The 15,933-nt window shown below is 42.8% G+C and overlaps 1 protein-coding gene across 1 annotated transcript in view; it reads left to right on the top strand.

The window, feature by feature from the left end:
* Window positions 1-15,933, top strand: part of LOC306923967 (voltage-dependent calcium channel subunit alpha-2/delta-1) — a gene marked incomplete at both ends in the record, with an annotated part of 153,476 nt that overhangs the window by 100,362 nt on the left and 37,181 nt on the right. Inside the window, 5 exons of the mRNA XM_079502312.1 lie at window positions 5,003-5,077; window positions 7,315-7,374; window positions 13,242-13,298; window positions 14,093-14,164; window positions 15,130-15,191. Of these exons, the coding sequence (XP_079358438.1) occupies window positions 5,003-5,077; window positions 7,315-7,374; window positions 13,242-13,298; window positions 14,093-14,164; window positions 15,130-15,191 (326 nt within the window). The remainder of the gene's footprint in view (window positions 1-5,002; window positions 5,078-7,314; window positions 7,375-13,241; window positions 13,299-14,092; window positions 14,165-15,129; window positions 15,192-15,933) is intronic.

The following is a 15,933-nucleotide window of genomic DNA, read 5'->3' on the forward strand; positions in this document are numbered from 1 at the left end:
AAACGTCTTTTAGTTTCCAAATAAGGGGCGATTCTGCATTTCCAGGAACGCTTGGCAACCCTAATACTGGGTGCCTTTGAAACAGAACCAGTTATTCCACATAATCTCAATTTCACAGCCCTCTTTGTCTTATCTCTCAGTATTTTTGTTTTATTCTGTCATTTATTTTCAATATATTTTATTGATTTTTCCATTATACACGGACATAAAACATTAAACACAACACCACACAACTCAGCACAATCTGAGAAAGGGAACAGGGAAAAACAATCAATACAGAATAAAAAAAAAAAGAAGAAGATACATCTGTTGAACATCCTACAATTCTGAGTCTGCTATCACCACATCACAACAAAGATAACCACCACAGCGGGACCTTATAGAGTCTCATGTGCTTTGTATAAAGGCTCTAGCGTCTAGATACATATATAAGGGCACATACATTCACAGTCATTTACATATAGTGAAGAGTGAAGACAAGCTTTCCACATTTTGGTTAAATTAGCTGTGAAGTGATACTGGATCCAGTTCAAGCTCAGTTCCTAACATGGTGTGCATTTCATACAGTAGAGGAACCCAATATTTTAGCAATTTGCTATCAGGACCAAAAGCATAATGTATTTATTTTACATTTAAGGTACAATGGGGATATGCATGGCAGGTTTAAATTTGGAGAGGTGATCAGGTGATAAATGCACTCTGTGTAATATTTTGAGTCGCAATGGCCTGGTTTGAGTACAGATTGTTATATATTTTGTATTGTACAAAGTATCCTCACACATATCTTCTGAATCTCTATGCCTGACCCAGCTCCTGTAGACCAACGTCAACGGCATAATAATTCCTCATACTGTGGGTGGAGAAAAGTGTCAGGTGTGATGTGTGATAGGAAAGTATCAGCGAGAATGAAAGGGAAGGTACAAGACGGTGGAGGGAGAGCAGCTACAGTATGTTGTATGGTTTAGAGTTAGACTTTAGAGACGGTGGAGGGAGACCAGCTACAGTATGTTGTATGGTTTAGAGTTAGACTTTAGAGACGGTGGAGGGAGACCAGCTACAGTATGTTGTATGGTTTAGAGTTAGACTTTAGAGACGGTGGAGGGAGACCAGCTGTGTTGTATGGTTTAGACTTTAGAGACAGTCGCACTGAGGAAAAGACAGGAAGCAGAGCTGGAGGTAGCAGAGACTAAAATGAGCTGGAGGTAGCAGAGACTGAGGTTCTCTCAGGGAGTAACAAGGATGGATAGGATCAGGAATGAGAATCAGAGGGACAGTGCATGTCTTTTGGAGATACAGCCAGAGAGGCCAGACTGAGATTGTTTGGACACGTACAGAGGATAGGAGGGATAGTATATCGGTAGAAGGATGTTGAGGTTGGAACTGCCAGGCAGGAGGCCTAGACAGAGGAAGACCAAAGAGAAGATGTATGGGTGTAGTGAAAGAGGACATGAAGTTAGTTGGTGTGAGAGAAGAGGACAGGGTGAGATGGAGGCAGATGATTCGCTGTGGCGACCCCTGAAGGTAAGCAGAAAGGAAAAGAAGACTGTTGTATAAAATGCTGATTAATATATCTCCTGGGGGAACAAATCAACCACTTATTGATATTGGCTATGTTAAAAAGGAGGTATTGTTTCTTAATATAATTTATCTTATCTGAAAGAAAAGAAGAAGGTCATTCCTTAGAACATCATATTTCTGTACTGTATCGGATCAAAGGACTCCATCCTCAGAAAGATCCACTTAGGAAGAGATACTGAACCCTTTGAATCCCATTGTTTGAAACCGGAATCTAAGACACTTGGTAAAAAACAAGTTTAAGATTAGATTATGTAAAGCGGATATTAACACAGCCGACGCGAATCGCGTATCAATACGTTATCAATTAATCAAACGTCGGGTGCGAATCACGTATCAATACGTTTCAATCACTTTTTTATAGCATACTTTCATTCATCTTTTTACCCACCCGGACAATGAAGAACCATCACCCTATCATTGCTGCTTAGTCCCGCTCACGTGATCAGAAAAAAAAAAAAAAAAACCCTCCCCTCCTGAAAACAGGAGGTCGGGCCGCTTTACGTGTAGAAGCCATTGTAAAATGGACGCGCCCATGCCGATCTAGTCTGTGTGTGAAAAGAATCAAATTTCACCTAACCTCGCCTCACCAGGCTTTCCTCCACCTATTGGCTTTTACCCAACACTATAGTACTCGATTCCCCCCTCCCCTCCTGTTTCTCCAGAAGGAGGATCTTGCGAGATGGCTCTCGGAAAAAAACATATGCACCGGATCCGATCGGCATTGCATTGCATATTGCATAACGTCTGCAACACACATGGACAGATGCATGTTTCCTTCTTCATACTGTAGCGACCAAACGATCCCCGAGCCTACAATACTACGAACTAACAAACGAACTACAGTATCGAGAGGGGCCGCCATGACAAAAGACAGTCTACCGTTGGTGGATCACGTATCGCCATGCAGAGCCGTCATAATCGGAGATCGCTCGGACGTGTGGTTGTAACGCTTTTTTATTCATTATAATTGTAGTGATAAGACCGCAATGAACGCATCGGGGACGTAATCGACCCGGGTGTAATGTATAACGAACTTTTCCGCGTCCTAAACCGTGGTGTTATCCGAAGCTTTTTTTTCTCCATCGCCCCCAACGTGCATGCCCAGGCATGTTTCCCTATACTAGCTTGAAAAACAAAATCAGCTGATGACAACGCGTCTCACCGTTATACTATAGTTCTGAACCGAACGGTGGAATGGGACTTTTTATAGCCGTACGGATCAAGACTTTTGCTGCCCAATGTGCCCATGAACCCCCCCCCCCCCAATGTTTTGCGATCAAGACAATGAGGCAATCATCATCATCATCTAAAAGCAGAGTTATGAAGGTTTATAGTCAGACATTGACAGGCAGATATAACAATAAACACAATAAATATGCTATACATCCTATACACCGAATGAAAGCCCTGAATGTGTACTTTTACGAGGAAAAGAGTAAACATTGATCCCATGTACAGTTTGTCATAAATTGGTTACATTGCACATTGCGCCCACCAGATATAACTGCAGAGAAGACATGGACCCGAACTCAATATTCACAAAATAAGGCCTATAGCGACATATAAATACTATATACCGTATGAAACAGAAGACTCTCTGCTTTCATAAGAAAAAAACTTCTACTGTAGTAATAATAAAAATCACACCCATGTGAAGTGAGTGGTGCAACTCTGTCCCATATTCTGTTCTCTGCTTATTCAATACAGCTCGCTATATACGGACTGAGGCAGAAAGTCATGTAAACCTTTTATTTACAGTTTGGTCTGTAAACTTCTACTGTAATAATAAAAATCACACCCCTGTGAAGTGAGCGTTGCAACTGTTCTGTACTTATTCACTACAGCTCGCTATATACGGACTGAGACAGAAAGTCATGTAAACCTTTTATTTACAGTTTGGTCTGTAAACTTCTACTGTAATAATAAAAATCACACCCCTGTGAAGTGAGCGGTGCTGTTCTCTACCATTGCACCGCGCAACTGTAGAGAACAGTTGCACCGCTCACTTCACAGGGGTGTGATTTTTATTATTACAGTAGAAGTTTACAGACCAAACTGTAAATAAAAGGTTTACATGACTTTCTGCCTCAGTCCGTATATAGCGAGCTGTATTGAATAAGCAGAGAACAGAATATGGGACAGAGTTGCACCACTCACTTCACATGGGTGTGATTTTTATTATTACTACAGTAGAAGTTTTTGAGTGGTGTAAACCACTCCTACAACTGGCTTTTGTGTGCAGAAAAAAATGACCATGGTTGCTATGTTCAAAATAATTTCTGACGTAATTAAATCACACCCGGGTGAACTGGATGACCGTAGCAACCATGGTCATTTTCTCTGCACAGAAAAAGCCAGTTGTGAAATCACATCCGGGTGTGATTTCATTACGTCAGATCAGAGCTGATCAGGCTACATAATACCTTACCTTATTTCATTACGTCAGACATTACGTCAGACCACAGCTGATCATGCTATATAAAACCTTACACCACTCAGTTCACACGGGTGTGATTTTTTTCTTATGAAAGCAGAGAGTCTTCTGTTTCATACGGTATATAGTACTTATATGTCGCTATAGGCCTTATTTTGTGAATATTGAGGAGTTCACGTCCATGTCTTCTCTGAAGTTATCTGGTGGGCACAAGCTGCATTCAATAACCAATTACTGTCTAACTGTACATGGGATCAATGTTTACTCTTTTCCTCGTAAAAGTACACATTCAGGGCTTTCATTCGGTGTATAGGATGTATAGGATATTTATTGGGTTCAATTTTATATCTGCCTGTCAATGTCTCTGACTTTAAACCATCCATAACTCTGCTCGCTGTTCAAGATAACCACTTCCAGGCAAATGCAGGTGTTGCAAAAAGGTCAATATCTCCAGAATGGAACATGGTAAAATCAAAATGTATTTTTTAAATTGAAGTGGACAAGTTCAGCTTTCTTTTGATGTATGCGTGTGATTCTCGCTATAAGAGAACATTTTGCTGTGGGCCCCCGAACAAGGCCTTTGTGCAATGTTAAACGGTAGCAACATCCAAATAGGCCTGTTGAGATCTTGTAGCAATCAAAGTGTTAAGAAGTCGTCCTATGATATCTTGTACTGCCCTCAAGGCCGTGTTTTAATGTGCTGTGTTGTTTTGTATTTCAACAGACTGTGAAGATGAATATCTTTCGGGACAATAAAGATTATTATTATTATTATTTGGATGAAGCAAATGAGGGAGAATGTTTAGACGTTATACTCTCTGCCCAATCATGGAGGGAGTTCCAACGCTCCAGGTCCAGCTTGATTTGATCCAAATAATGGATTAAAATTGGCTTTGAACAGTGGATGGAACACCTGTTCTATTCAAAAATAGAATGACATTTAGAAGTAAAATGTCATAGTTTTTCTCTTTTGTTCTTCTCCTGCTTCAGATTGGCCCTAATGGATACTACTTTGCCATCGATCCCAATGGATACGTGCTGCTCCATCCCAATCTCCAGCCAAAGGTATATGGCATGTGCAATCTCTCAATACATACATACATGCATTGAAACCTGGACGTTGGCCAAACAGGCACACATGCTATCTGCTCGGATGGGCAGGGTATAGACCGTATTAATAAATAAATAGCATGCAGGCTAGCAGATGGTGTGGTTGAATTTCAAACTTTTCCATGTGCTGTCACCTCATCAATCGTGGCATTGAGAGCTCATTCCCCAGTTAAAGAGTGTGATTTGAAATCATCAGCCGCCTCATGTCAGCCACTGGGTCGAGATAATGATGTAAATGCAGGCTTGGCAGCGTGCTGGAATATATGTTTTAGAATGACGCAGGGGAAGAGAGGTTTACGTGGCATACAGTGGAGATAGTCTACAGATGCTTTCTAAAGTGAAAAAGAAAAAGAAAAAAATCCACGCTAAAACACAATTTCATGTGTGCAATTCCACATCGAAGCCACTACAGTGAGTGGTATTGCTAGGGCTTGAGGCAGTTCCATCAATAGCTATAAACAAATCTTTCCCACAGCTGGGAAACGGATCAGTACACAGTAAATCAGGCACTCATCTTGTGGACTTGTGCAATGTTGAATCTTTTACATGCATTTAGCTTCTTTTCAGTTTGATGGTTAATAGTATTGCAGCTGAAAATTGTCAGTGCTTTCCACAACATTGGTTTCCCATTTACTGACAACGGAACCGTGCTCGGCCGAGTTGCTTTCTTGTGAACATCGCCGAGAGAATCTTGGTTTTCTCGCTTCTAGCTACAGGAACGCCTTGTTCATGTTCACAAGTCTAGACTAAATCTGACATCTGTTTTGCCATACGAGTTTTGCCTTTCATCTCGCATAACAATGGACTTGGTTTTGAGGCTTAAAAGTGAAACTTTTTTTTAATGCTAATAGTAAAAGGCCCTCTATCCATTGACACATTTTTCACCCAAAGTTCTCAACCTACAAGTACTATAAGATGTCAGGTTATGCACTACCTGAGCCCTGTTTAGCCATATCTTAACCTCTCAGAGACCATGACTGATAAACGTAACGACACGTCTAGCCATCGGCAGGCATTACAATACGACCTGGGAGGAATTATCCATGACCCAGTATTGGGTCCTCCTGACCCATCCTTTCAGTACAAGCCCGTCGCAGCTAGCTCAGCTGCCTCAGCAGCCCCAGGCAAAGCAAGCATGGCTCTGAGAGGCCGCAGAGTGGCCATGTGCTGCCCAGGCATGAGCAGCGTGTTTGGGGGTCATTGTGCTCCGAGGGGGCCTCTCCGGATCAGAGAGGCTGGTTCCCCCCCAGAGACACATGTTCACATATCATCTCCTCCAGACACGGTGCCTCACATTCAAATCAACAAAGACACTCGCTCATGGATCCAATCTCTACGCCACTTAACCCTGAGCAATGCAACACATACGCTGTCGTGTGTGTACGGCGTGCATGTTTGTACGCGAGTGTGTGTGTGCGTGTATTAGGTTAAATGTGTGGATGTATTGTTATTTCACTGTGCCGTATGTGACGGGTCCGCACGGTGGTACATGTACATTTAGTACTGTACTTTTTTAGGTGTTTTTTTTTACTTATTATTTCAGATTTTCAATACTTTTACTTCTACTCCACTACAGCTCAGAGGCAAATATTGTACTTTTACTCCATTACAATTATTTGAAAACTTGAGTTACTAGTTACCACTTCAGCCCTATATTCTCTGGCTATTTGAAAAAGCCGATCTAAAAGGTGTGAGTTTGTAGATCTGTTATTTTAATAACATTTTAGTAAATAAATGTAGCCTATACATTTAGAAAACTTAAAATGGGACATACTGGGTAAGGAGTACTTTGAGTACATTCCGCTGCCAATACATACGTACATTTTTAATACTGGACTTTTTTAATTGTAGTATTTTCACATTACTTATGATAGTTGTACTTACTGTAAGTACTTCTTCCATCACTGTGGGTGGGTGTGTGCTTTAGTGCATTTGCTGTGCACGCGCACACGTGTTTAAATGCATGTTTAATTGTGTGATACAACATGGCCATTTGTGTGGCATGCACTGCCAAAGAAACATTTCAAAGTGGCTCAGCTGGAGAGTTAACGTGTTTTGACAGTGGCGGTTGGTGGTCTCATGTGACCATACTGAAACACTTCCTTCCTCACAAAGCCCTCACTGTACTGCTAAGCCATCACACTCAACTTGTCTCTGTAACTGTGCATCTTCTCCCATCATCGCACCACTAGAAAAGGACCCAAAATAGGAACCTCAGGGTCAAAGATAAGTACGCCATCGCCTTCCATGAGGTGAGACTGCAACGCGTAGACATAGACTCGTGCAGAAGCAGTGCATTATTGTAGCTATAGAGTTAGTCATTATAGTGGTAGAAAATGTCTTTGTTTTTGCCATTATTGTGTGTTGAGCTATAGAATTCTCCTTAGTCATTGGTATAATTAGCAGTAATGAAAGTATATATAGGACTACATTTGGAAGAGGCAAGGCTGTGAATACACAACTGTGACACGTATTCTCATAAGTTTGTTGTGTTTGTGTGCGTGTGTGCGTGCGTGCGTGCGTGCGTGCGTGCGTGCGTGCGTGCGTGCGTGCGTGTATACAAGACAAGGGTGGAACCTAGAGGAAGTGAGTGATGCTGATGATAACTCAATGCTTCCTGTCTAGCTCTGACTCGGTTCTGTCCCTCCCTCTGTCTGGCTATGTCCACCCCGTCGTCCGTCCGTCCGGACCCCCCCTCTCTCTCTCTCTCTCTCTCTCTCTCTCTCTGGCTTCACCTGAAACGTGGGAGAGACAGGCTTAATTAAGCTGAAACACATCTCTGCCTTTACGGCAGAGTAAATGTTCCGCCGTTCTGCCTCCTCGTACCAATTCATCTAGGCGCCGCGTTGTCAAACAAATCTCGCGTCGTTTTCATATCTTCTGTCTTCTATTAGAATACTGAGCAGAGAGTGGGAGCAGAGGGTGTGCTTGGAAAGTGGTGCTATGAACCACATTCATCACGCGATCACGCACGCACGCACGCACGCACGCACGCATGCACGCACGCACGCACGCACGCACGCACGCACACGCACACACACACACACACACACACACACACACACACACACACACACTTTATGAGTTATTTCCATAATGCTCTCACTATCCCAGTGAAATCGTTTTTTTTATATATTCTCCATTTTTTCATCAAGCCCTGGGCGATGTGCGCGAGGTTTCTCATACAGGCTGGGCTGTCAATCACTTTCTTGATTGGCCCAGTCAGATGTGGGAGGAGTGTGTGGATGCTGTGGCTGACCTTAGTCCTTTGAACATTTCTTGCTCCTCCGCAGCTGTCTCTGTGTTCCATTATGTTTGTACAGAAAGTATATTTCAAATTCCTCACACACCCAGCATGCACCCCTTCTGGAGTTTGGAGTTTTATTTCAATATCTCACCCCCGTGCCACCTCGCTACGCACGCACGCACGCACGCACGCACGCACGCACGCACGCACGCACGCACGCACGCACGCACGCACGCACGCAATGATAGAAGAGATCACATCCACTCCGGGGCCACTCCATTGGACACAATGATCGTTCATATCTGGCCAGTCCGATGTAACTCCAAAAACCCGGGTCCAGTTTTCCCACTGCTCAAAAGATGGGAAATGCGCACGCACACACACACACACACACACACACACACACACACACACACACACACACACACACACACACACACACACACACACACCACTCTCACATTCACTTTCCCTGTCTCATTTGATCTTTTCCTCGATGTTTTCATTCATTCCTCGTTCTCGTGTCTCTTATCCCCTCCTCTGTTGTTGTGTGTGTTTGATGTGCCCAGTGGCAGTGTACCTCTCTTCATCTTTCATTCTGTCTTTTCTCCTTTTTTCTTTTTTTATGTCATCGTCTTCATCATCTTCCTTTGGTGCTCTGCTTTTCTCTCTCTCTTTCGCTGCATGGTCCGCATTGAACGTAAGCTGCACTCCACTCATCCTACTTATTAGTTCTTCTGTAGGATGCTTTGTTCGTTCGGTGTGATTATTCATGCACTTACACACCTCCGTCTTGCATGCATTTACCTCATAGAGATTTATACAGTATATATAAACTAGAGTGCAGACAGACAGCCCCGCCCCCACTATTCATTTCAATGGATGTTGCTCAGTGGCGTTTGAAGGACGCCGGAATAAAAATAAGTAGAGCACTTATTTTTATTTTTTTATTTGACCACCAACATTTTGTGGTCAAAAGTGCTAACGAGCGCTCCATGTTAAACCCCACTGTGCGGGTTGTACTCGTGCTACATGCACTGGCAAAAGAACGCCCGCCTGCAGTTTGAGCTTTGGCCAGTAGAGTTTGGCGGCTTCACCGTTGGCCAGCCAATCTGGGGCTTAATTTCCCTCCTACCTCCATCCTAAAACCTGAGTTATGCCTTCTACAAGCTCACAGCAAGCTTGGAGAAGCTCACCACAGTGGCGTTTCCAGGAATTACATTTTGGGCAGGCAAGAATTACATTTTGGACAGGCAAGATGTGTTAATTGTCGTCTCCCCGCGCACAATCGTAGCACTAAAGGTTTTCAAAGAGATATACCTGCCAGACGAGTAGTATACAAAGGCTGAAAGGCCTGCATTTACATTCCAATGGGTGATTGAGGGTCGCACTCTACCGCAACGGCCAATCAGCTGTCCACTAATAGTTCTCATGTGTTGTTTTTGTCCTCTTTTTTTCTCATTGTATGGATTTTGGCCAGGCCAGAAATGGATTTGGACAGGCGGACGCCTGCCCTCGCCTTATTGTAGATACGCCTCTGGCTCACCAGCTCAACCAGTGTGCAACTTAGTTTAAAACAGGCACGTTCTACATGTATGCTGTCAAATGGAGGCACAAGTCTTTCCCGTGAGATGAAATTAGAATTTGCTAGAACCAGATGGCTTACACTCTCTCTCTCACTCCCCTCCTTAGCAGCTCAACATATTCCGTCAGAGGTTTGTTGCTTGTGTACATACAAATGGAAGCAATAAATGTAAATGTGTGCTGCAGGACACATTAGTATCACGGTGTCATCCCAAGCTTTTTGCAATGGGAGTTTGTGAACTTTGCCTGTGAGGTCTGGTGAATAAAATGCTTAGCTCTATCCCAGAGGCCGGACTAGTATCACGTTCCATATACTGCTGTTTTATAGAGAAGCGCTATATTACTGCTACCATTTTATATCACCATAAACCCACTGAGACATATTGGGTTTTTAAGAGGGGGACATTAACAGGGTCGCGTGTCAGTTTGTATCAAATTTGATTCAGCTGGGGGCCATTATCATGGATCTGTTGTCAAAGGACCGCCATGTTGTACCTGCTAATCTCCTATATGTCCTCGAGTCGATCAGGTTCAAGTCAAGTTTACGAAAGTGTCTCTCATTGGCCCCAAGTTGGAACACGACAGGACATTTTATGGCTCAAATAAGAGAAGTCCACTGCAAGTTAATTTAATGGAATTGTGCTAAGGAGGACATGGGGCAGTATTTCACTCAGTCCGTGGCCCATCGCCATGGTTAGGAGCCAACAATGAATAACAACAATTAAATGGTCTAGTGCGTTTTATAACTTTTTACTGTAACAACTCAGCAGGCTTCAGATGGGCCGATACAAAGGCGCTTTATGACTTCATAACATTAGCCTGTGGCTAAATGGATAAAAATGTACATAATCCAACCCACATGGATTAAAATAATACTGGGCTGGTTTGTTCACACTGAAATCCCAAATGCACTTAAATTATAATAGTTTTATTTTCCCCGCAAATTACAAATAATGCACAGGATTTCAAATTAAACACATAGGATTGACATCATGAGTGCAAATCCAATCCAAAAATTGACCCGTGTTTCTCCATTATTTATTCAGGGAAGCCCATTGCGAGCAAGCTCTCTTTTTCAAGGATGCCTTGGCTTGAATACAGCAACACAATAAATGTAATGAAAAACAAAACGATAACAAACATTTGAACCACAGCACAACGTCACAGATGCAAATAAATATAGTACTACATGAAAAAGGTGCAGTCACTATGTAGTGTGTCCTCAAGAACCACCGTCTCTATTGAGGCCAATCGAAGCAGTTCCAGAAAGTCCTGAACCTTAAAGGTTACATTTGTAGTACTAAAGTTCTCAACGGGCCCAAAAATGAAGGCCCGGCCCTACCCTACCCTAACTGGTCAGCCCGAGTCTCGGCCTGACCCTAAGAATTACCATAATGTTAGGCCCGAAGCCCGATAAAGCCTGACTAAAAAAAAAGAAAAAAAGAAACGCCACTAAATGGCCAGCGAAGCGCCGCGGTTCAGTGTGTGTCTGTGACTCTGTGTGAGAGTGAGAACAGAGTTCAATGGACGAAATAAAGGATTTATGTAACTCACGTTAGACTGTTAATGTTCCATTTCCATCATTCCTTTTTTTTCCCCATTGCTCTGTAAAGCACTTTGAGCTGCATTTCATGTCATGAAAGGTGCTATACAAATAAAGTTGTATTATTATTATTATTATTATTAATGGATTCCATTTCCAGTGGTGGTGAGTAGCCTAAACATGAGCTCCAGCTCCCTTTAGTTTCCTCTATAAAGTGAAGCAGTTGTCTAAGTATTGTCCCCGTTCGGTGTCCAAATACAAAAGTACAAACAGCCTACAATTTTACAAACCATCCATGCAGGCACGCACCACTCATGGCGTGTCTCGACAGCTTATACAGATCTGTTATTTTGGGCATATATAACGAGGCGCGCCGCCGCGCCGATGGAAGGCTGTTATAATCCTAAGCATTTTGGAAATCAAATAGCCTGTAGTAGCCTGCAGTGGACTGTAACATTGTGTGGTCAACTTATCACACACTTTTAGCGTTTACAGATATCATTTATATGAATCGGTTGGTGACGTTGATTAATGATGATGTTATTTATCGCAGCCAGCTGGGTTTAACGAGATAACTAGTGCAACATGACTGATTGATCTTATAAAACATTTAAGCATATGGCAAGTTAACTGGCTAGAAGCTCATTTGGTGTGCACTGAACCACAGTTCCGTTCACTTCTCTCTGCTGTGTTGCCTGCGTGCAGTAATGCCAGCCAGTGCGCTGCGCCATCCGCCATCCGCCTCCACTAGTCCTCCTCCTGTCACAAGTGAATCGCCTATAGCGCAGCCTTCTTCATAGGCTAATAAATACATGTATTGTAGGCTATAGCCTACACATTACACAAACAACAGAATTGCTATTTTTATTATAATAACATTCTTAGAAAAAAGGAAAAAAAATAAAGAAAAAAGAAAAAATCACGGATAATCACTGAGCCCGAGGCTCGGCCCGGCCCGACTAATTAGCCTAATTGTTGGGCCTGGCTCGCCCCGAAAACGTCGGGTCGGTACTGGTCGGGCCAGGTCGGGTTCGGGCAGAGTTTGAGAACTTTGTACGCTCTCAGGGGGTCCTTGAAAACTTTAAAGATGGAGTGCCGTGATTTTTTTGTGTGGTGCAACCACTCCCTTACGGAGCTATGTGTGTGGGTGGGTGGGTGGGTTGGCTGGCTGGCTGGGTGGCTGGGTGGGTGCGTCTGGGCACGAAAACAGCATGGTTGTTTTTCACCACCTGTGCGCAACCTAACACACACAAACACACGCACATATTAACTGTATATATGGTGATTTCGGGTGTGCCAGTACAGTACAGTACAGTACAGTAGAGCAGTGTTTCCCAACCTTTTTTCTGCCAGGGCACACTTTTCATAGCCAAAAAATCCCAGGGCACACCTAGATATACAGGGGGGGGGGGGGGGGGTTGTATATACATATATGTGTATATATGTGTGTGTATATATATATATATATATATATATATATATATATATATATATACACACACACACTAATCATCTTCCTTATATAATAATAGTACCTGATGATAATGTTTTAGGGTGGAAAAATCACGGCACTCCATCTTTAAAGTTTGAGAACCATTGGTGTGTAGAGTACGTCACATTTAGGAAAAACAAGTAGCACAAAAGTGTAGTTGAAAATGTGTCATTGTGTGACTGTCCACAGTGCTGCAGTGTCCAGTCATGTCTCATATATTATATGACCATTTCCTCAGAACCCTAAATTCCAGGAGCCTGTCACCCTGGACTTCCTGGATGCTGAGCTAGAGAATGACATCAAAGTGGAGGTACAGCATACGCACACACATGCACACACGTGCATGCACGTACACGCAAACACATGCATGCACGTACACGCACGCACGTACGCACGCACACATGTGCACGCACGCACGCACGCACGCACGCACGCACGCACGCACGCACGCACGCACGCACGCACGCACACACACACACACACGCTCACACACACACAGCACACACACAGCACACACACACACACACACACCCTAAGCATAACTTTACTGCATACCTATCCTTAACCCATAACTCTAAATCCTTGACCTCACCCTAAAATAACCCCTTGAAAAGGTAGGGCCAGTGAAATGACGTTGCTTTACAGGATTTCAGCTAGCGTTCAACTATCTGTCCTCGCAAGTATACTGTACAAGCGTGGCGCGTGCACGCACGCACAAACGCACGCACGCACGCACGCACACACGCACGCACACACGCACGCACTCTCTCTCTCACACACACACACACACACACACACACACACACACACACACACACACACACACACACACACACACACACACACACACACACACAGTAACAGTCACAGACCCATGTGGCAGATGTCTCCGCTCCTCATAAAACTATCATGATCAGTCTCCTGGTGTGATTTACGCACTGTCTGTAATAGTTTTAAGGCTATAAGAGTAGAACGAGAATGAAATGCTCTCTCTCTCTCTCTCTCTCTCTCTCTCTCTCTCTCTCTCTCTCTCTCTCTCTCTCCCTCTCTCTCTCTATCGCTCTCTCTCTCTCTTTCTCTACCTCTCCCTCTCTCTCTCTGTAGATCAGGACAACCATGATAGATGGGGAGATAGGTGAGCAGACCATTGAGACGCTGGTGAAGACGCAAGATGAGGTAAGAGCATATAAATACAGTGGTAACTAACTGATGTAGCCCACAAAGTACCAACCACTTTTATTTTGTTATGGTCCTTTTTATGGCATTAGCCTTTGTAGAAGTCCCGCCATCAGGCAAACATTGTGCATTAGTCATGCTGTGGCTGCACCACGGCATGGGCTTTGTGACTCTCAACTGTTTATAAAAAGTAGATTATTATCGAAAACACAAAACTTCTGGTTGCCAGATCTTCCCCTTGTATCTTCAGATACAGTTGGAGGCCATCGATATTGTCCTTTTCTTTTTGCTGAGGTTTGCGTGATCTGCGCCACCCATTTTGGGCGGGAACCCCTTTTGGTGTTTTAAACATTATGTTATAATTTAGCTATTGAAAAATAGCAGATCTACAAGCTCATAGCGCGCCACCGAGTGGCGCGCTACGAGCTTGTAGGTCTGCTATTTTTGAAAAATCGTGAAAATATTTATTTCAGAAAACTGGAGGATTTAGAAGGATTTTTTAAAATGTTGAGGTCAGGCCTAAATGGGTCAAATGATAAGGGACAATATCGGTGGCACCCAACTGTATAAACAGCTACAATTTGAAAATGTAAAAAAAAAGAATTGAGGTACGGTACAGCCCCGGGCAGCATGTTGACAGTGTGTTGTTACATTCAGTCAAGACCACCTACAGTCTCTGGTCTGCAAGTCCCCTTTGAGTGATACCAGTCTAGGTTAACAGTTAATATAATCACGTCTCTTGATTAGTATACATGAACAAATATATAATAATAGTGTAATTAAATGATATCATGAGCCCTGATGAAGATGTCAAAACATTTGTTTTAAAGTAATATATTAATTAAAAACAATCATTGAATCGAAACAAGACCGCAGGGTGTGTTTGACTGTACTCTGTTGCCGTTTTTTACATTTATGTTCAATAAAGTATTCAATCAATCAATCTCTCTGTGTCCCAACGACAGAGGTATATAGACAGAGGTGTGAGAACCTACACTTGGGCACCGGTCAATGGGACAGACTACAGGTAAGGAGACTAAATCGATTGCCAGCTACAGAACTTTCCCGTATTATCGCATCTACAGTATATCGTTTGTAAAGTTCTTAGATATACAGTATTTTCTTCCCATTGTTGGACTAGTATATATATATATTTTTTTTTATTGAAATAATGGGGTTTGTGCAGATAAAGAGTTGTGTGTTTGGTGGAGGACACGTTTAGGCCAACAGGGGTCAGTCTCTAGTTTCTATCACACTGTGCTGTGGAATGACTTCAGCGTCTCCCTGGCCAGTGGCTGTACTGGTGGAAAAAGTACTCACATGTTTTACTTAAGTAAAAGTTTAAATACCGCAATGTAAAAGTCCGGCATTAAAAATGTAGTAGGCTATTGGTGTCAACATGTACTTAAAGTACCAAAAGTACTCATTATGCAGAATGTCCCATTTCACAAGTTCAAAATGTATAAAGATCTTTAGAAAATTGCAGATCCACAAGCTCACAATGTGTCGCTTGTGCTTGTGATTGTGAGCTTGTAGATCGGCTATTTTCAAAAGGCCAAAATATAGGACTGAAGTGGGTAATGTATGTTTTGTAATTCAATCTAAATCTACAAAGTAACTAGTAAATAAAGTTTTCAAATAAATGTAGTGGAGTAAAAGTACAATATTTGCCTCTGAGATGTAGTGGAGTAGAAGTAAAAGTACTGGAAATTGGAAATACTCAAGTAAAATACATGAAACTTTTACTTAAGTACAGGCTACTTAAAGGT

This window comes from Electrona antarctica (assembly GCF_951216825.1).
Source record: "Electrona antarctica genome assembly, chromosome: 5".
In the NCBI taxonomy this organism is placed as follows: Eukaryota; Metazoa; Chordata; class Actinopteri; order Myctophiformes; family Myctophidae; genus Electrona; species Electrona antarctica.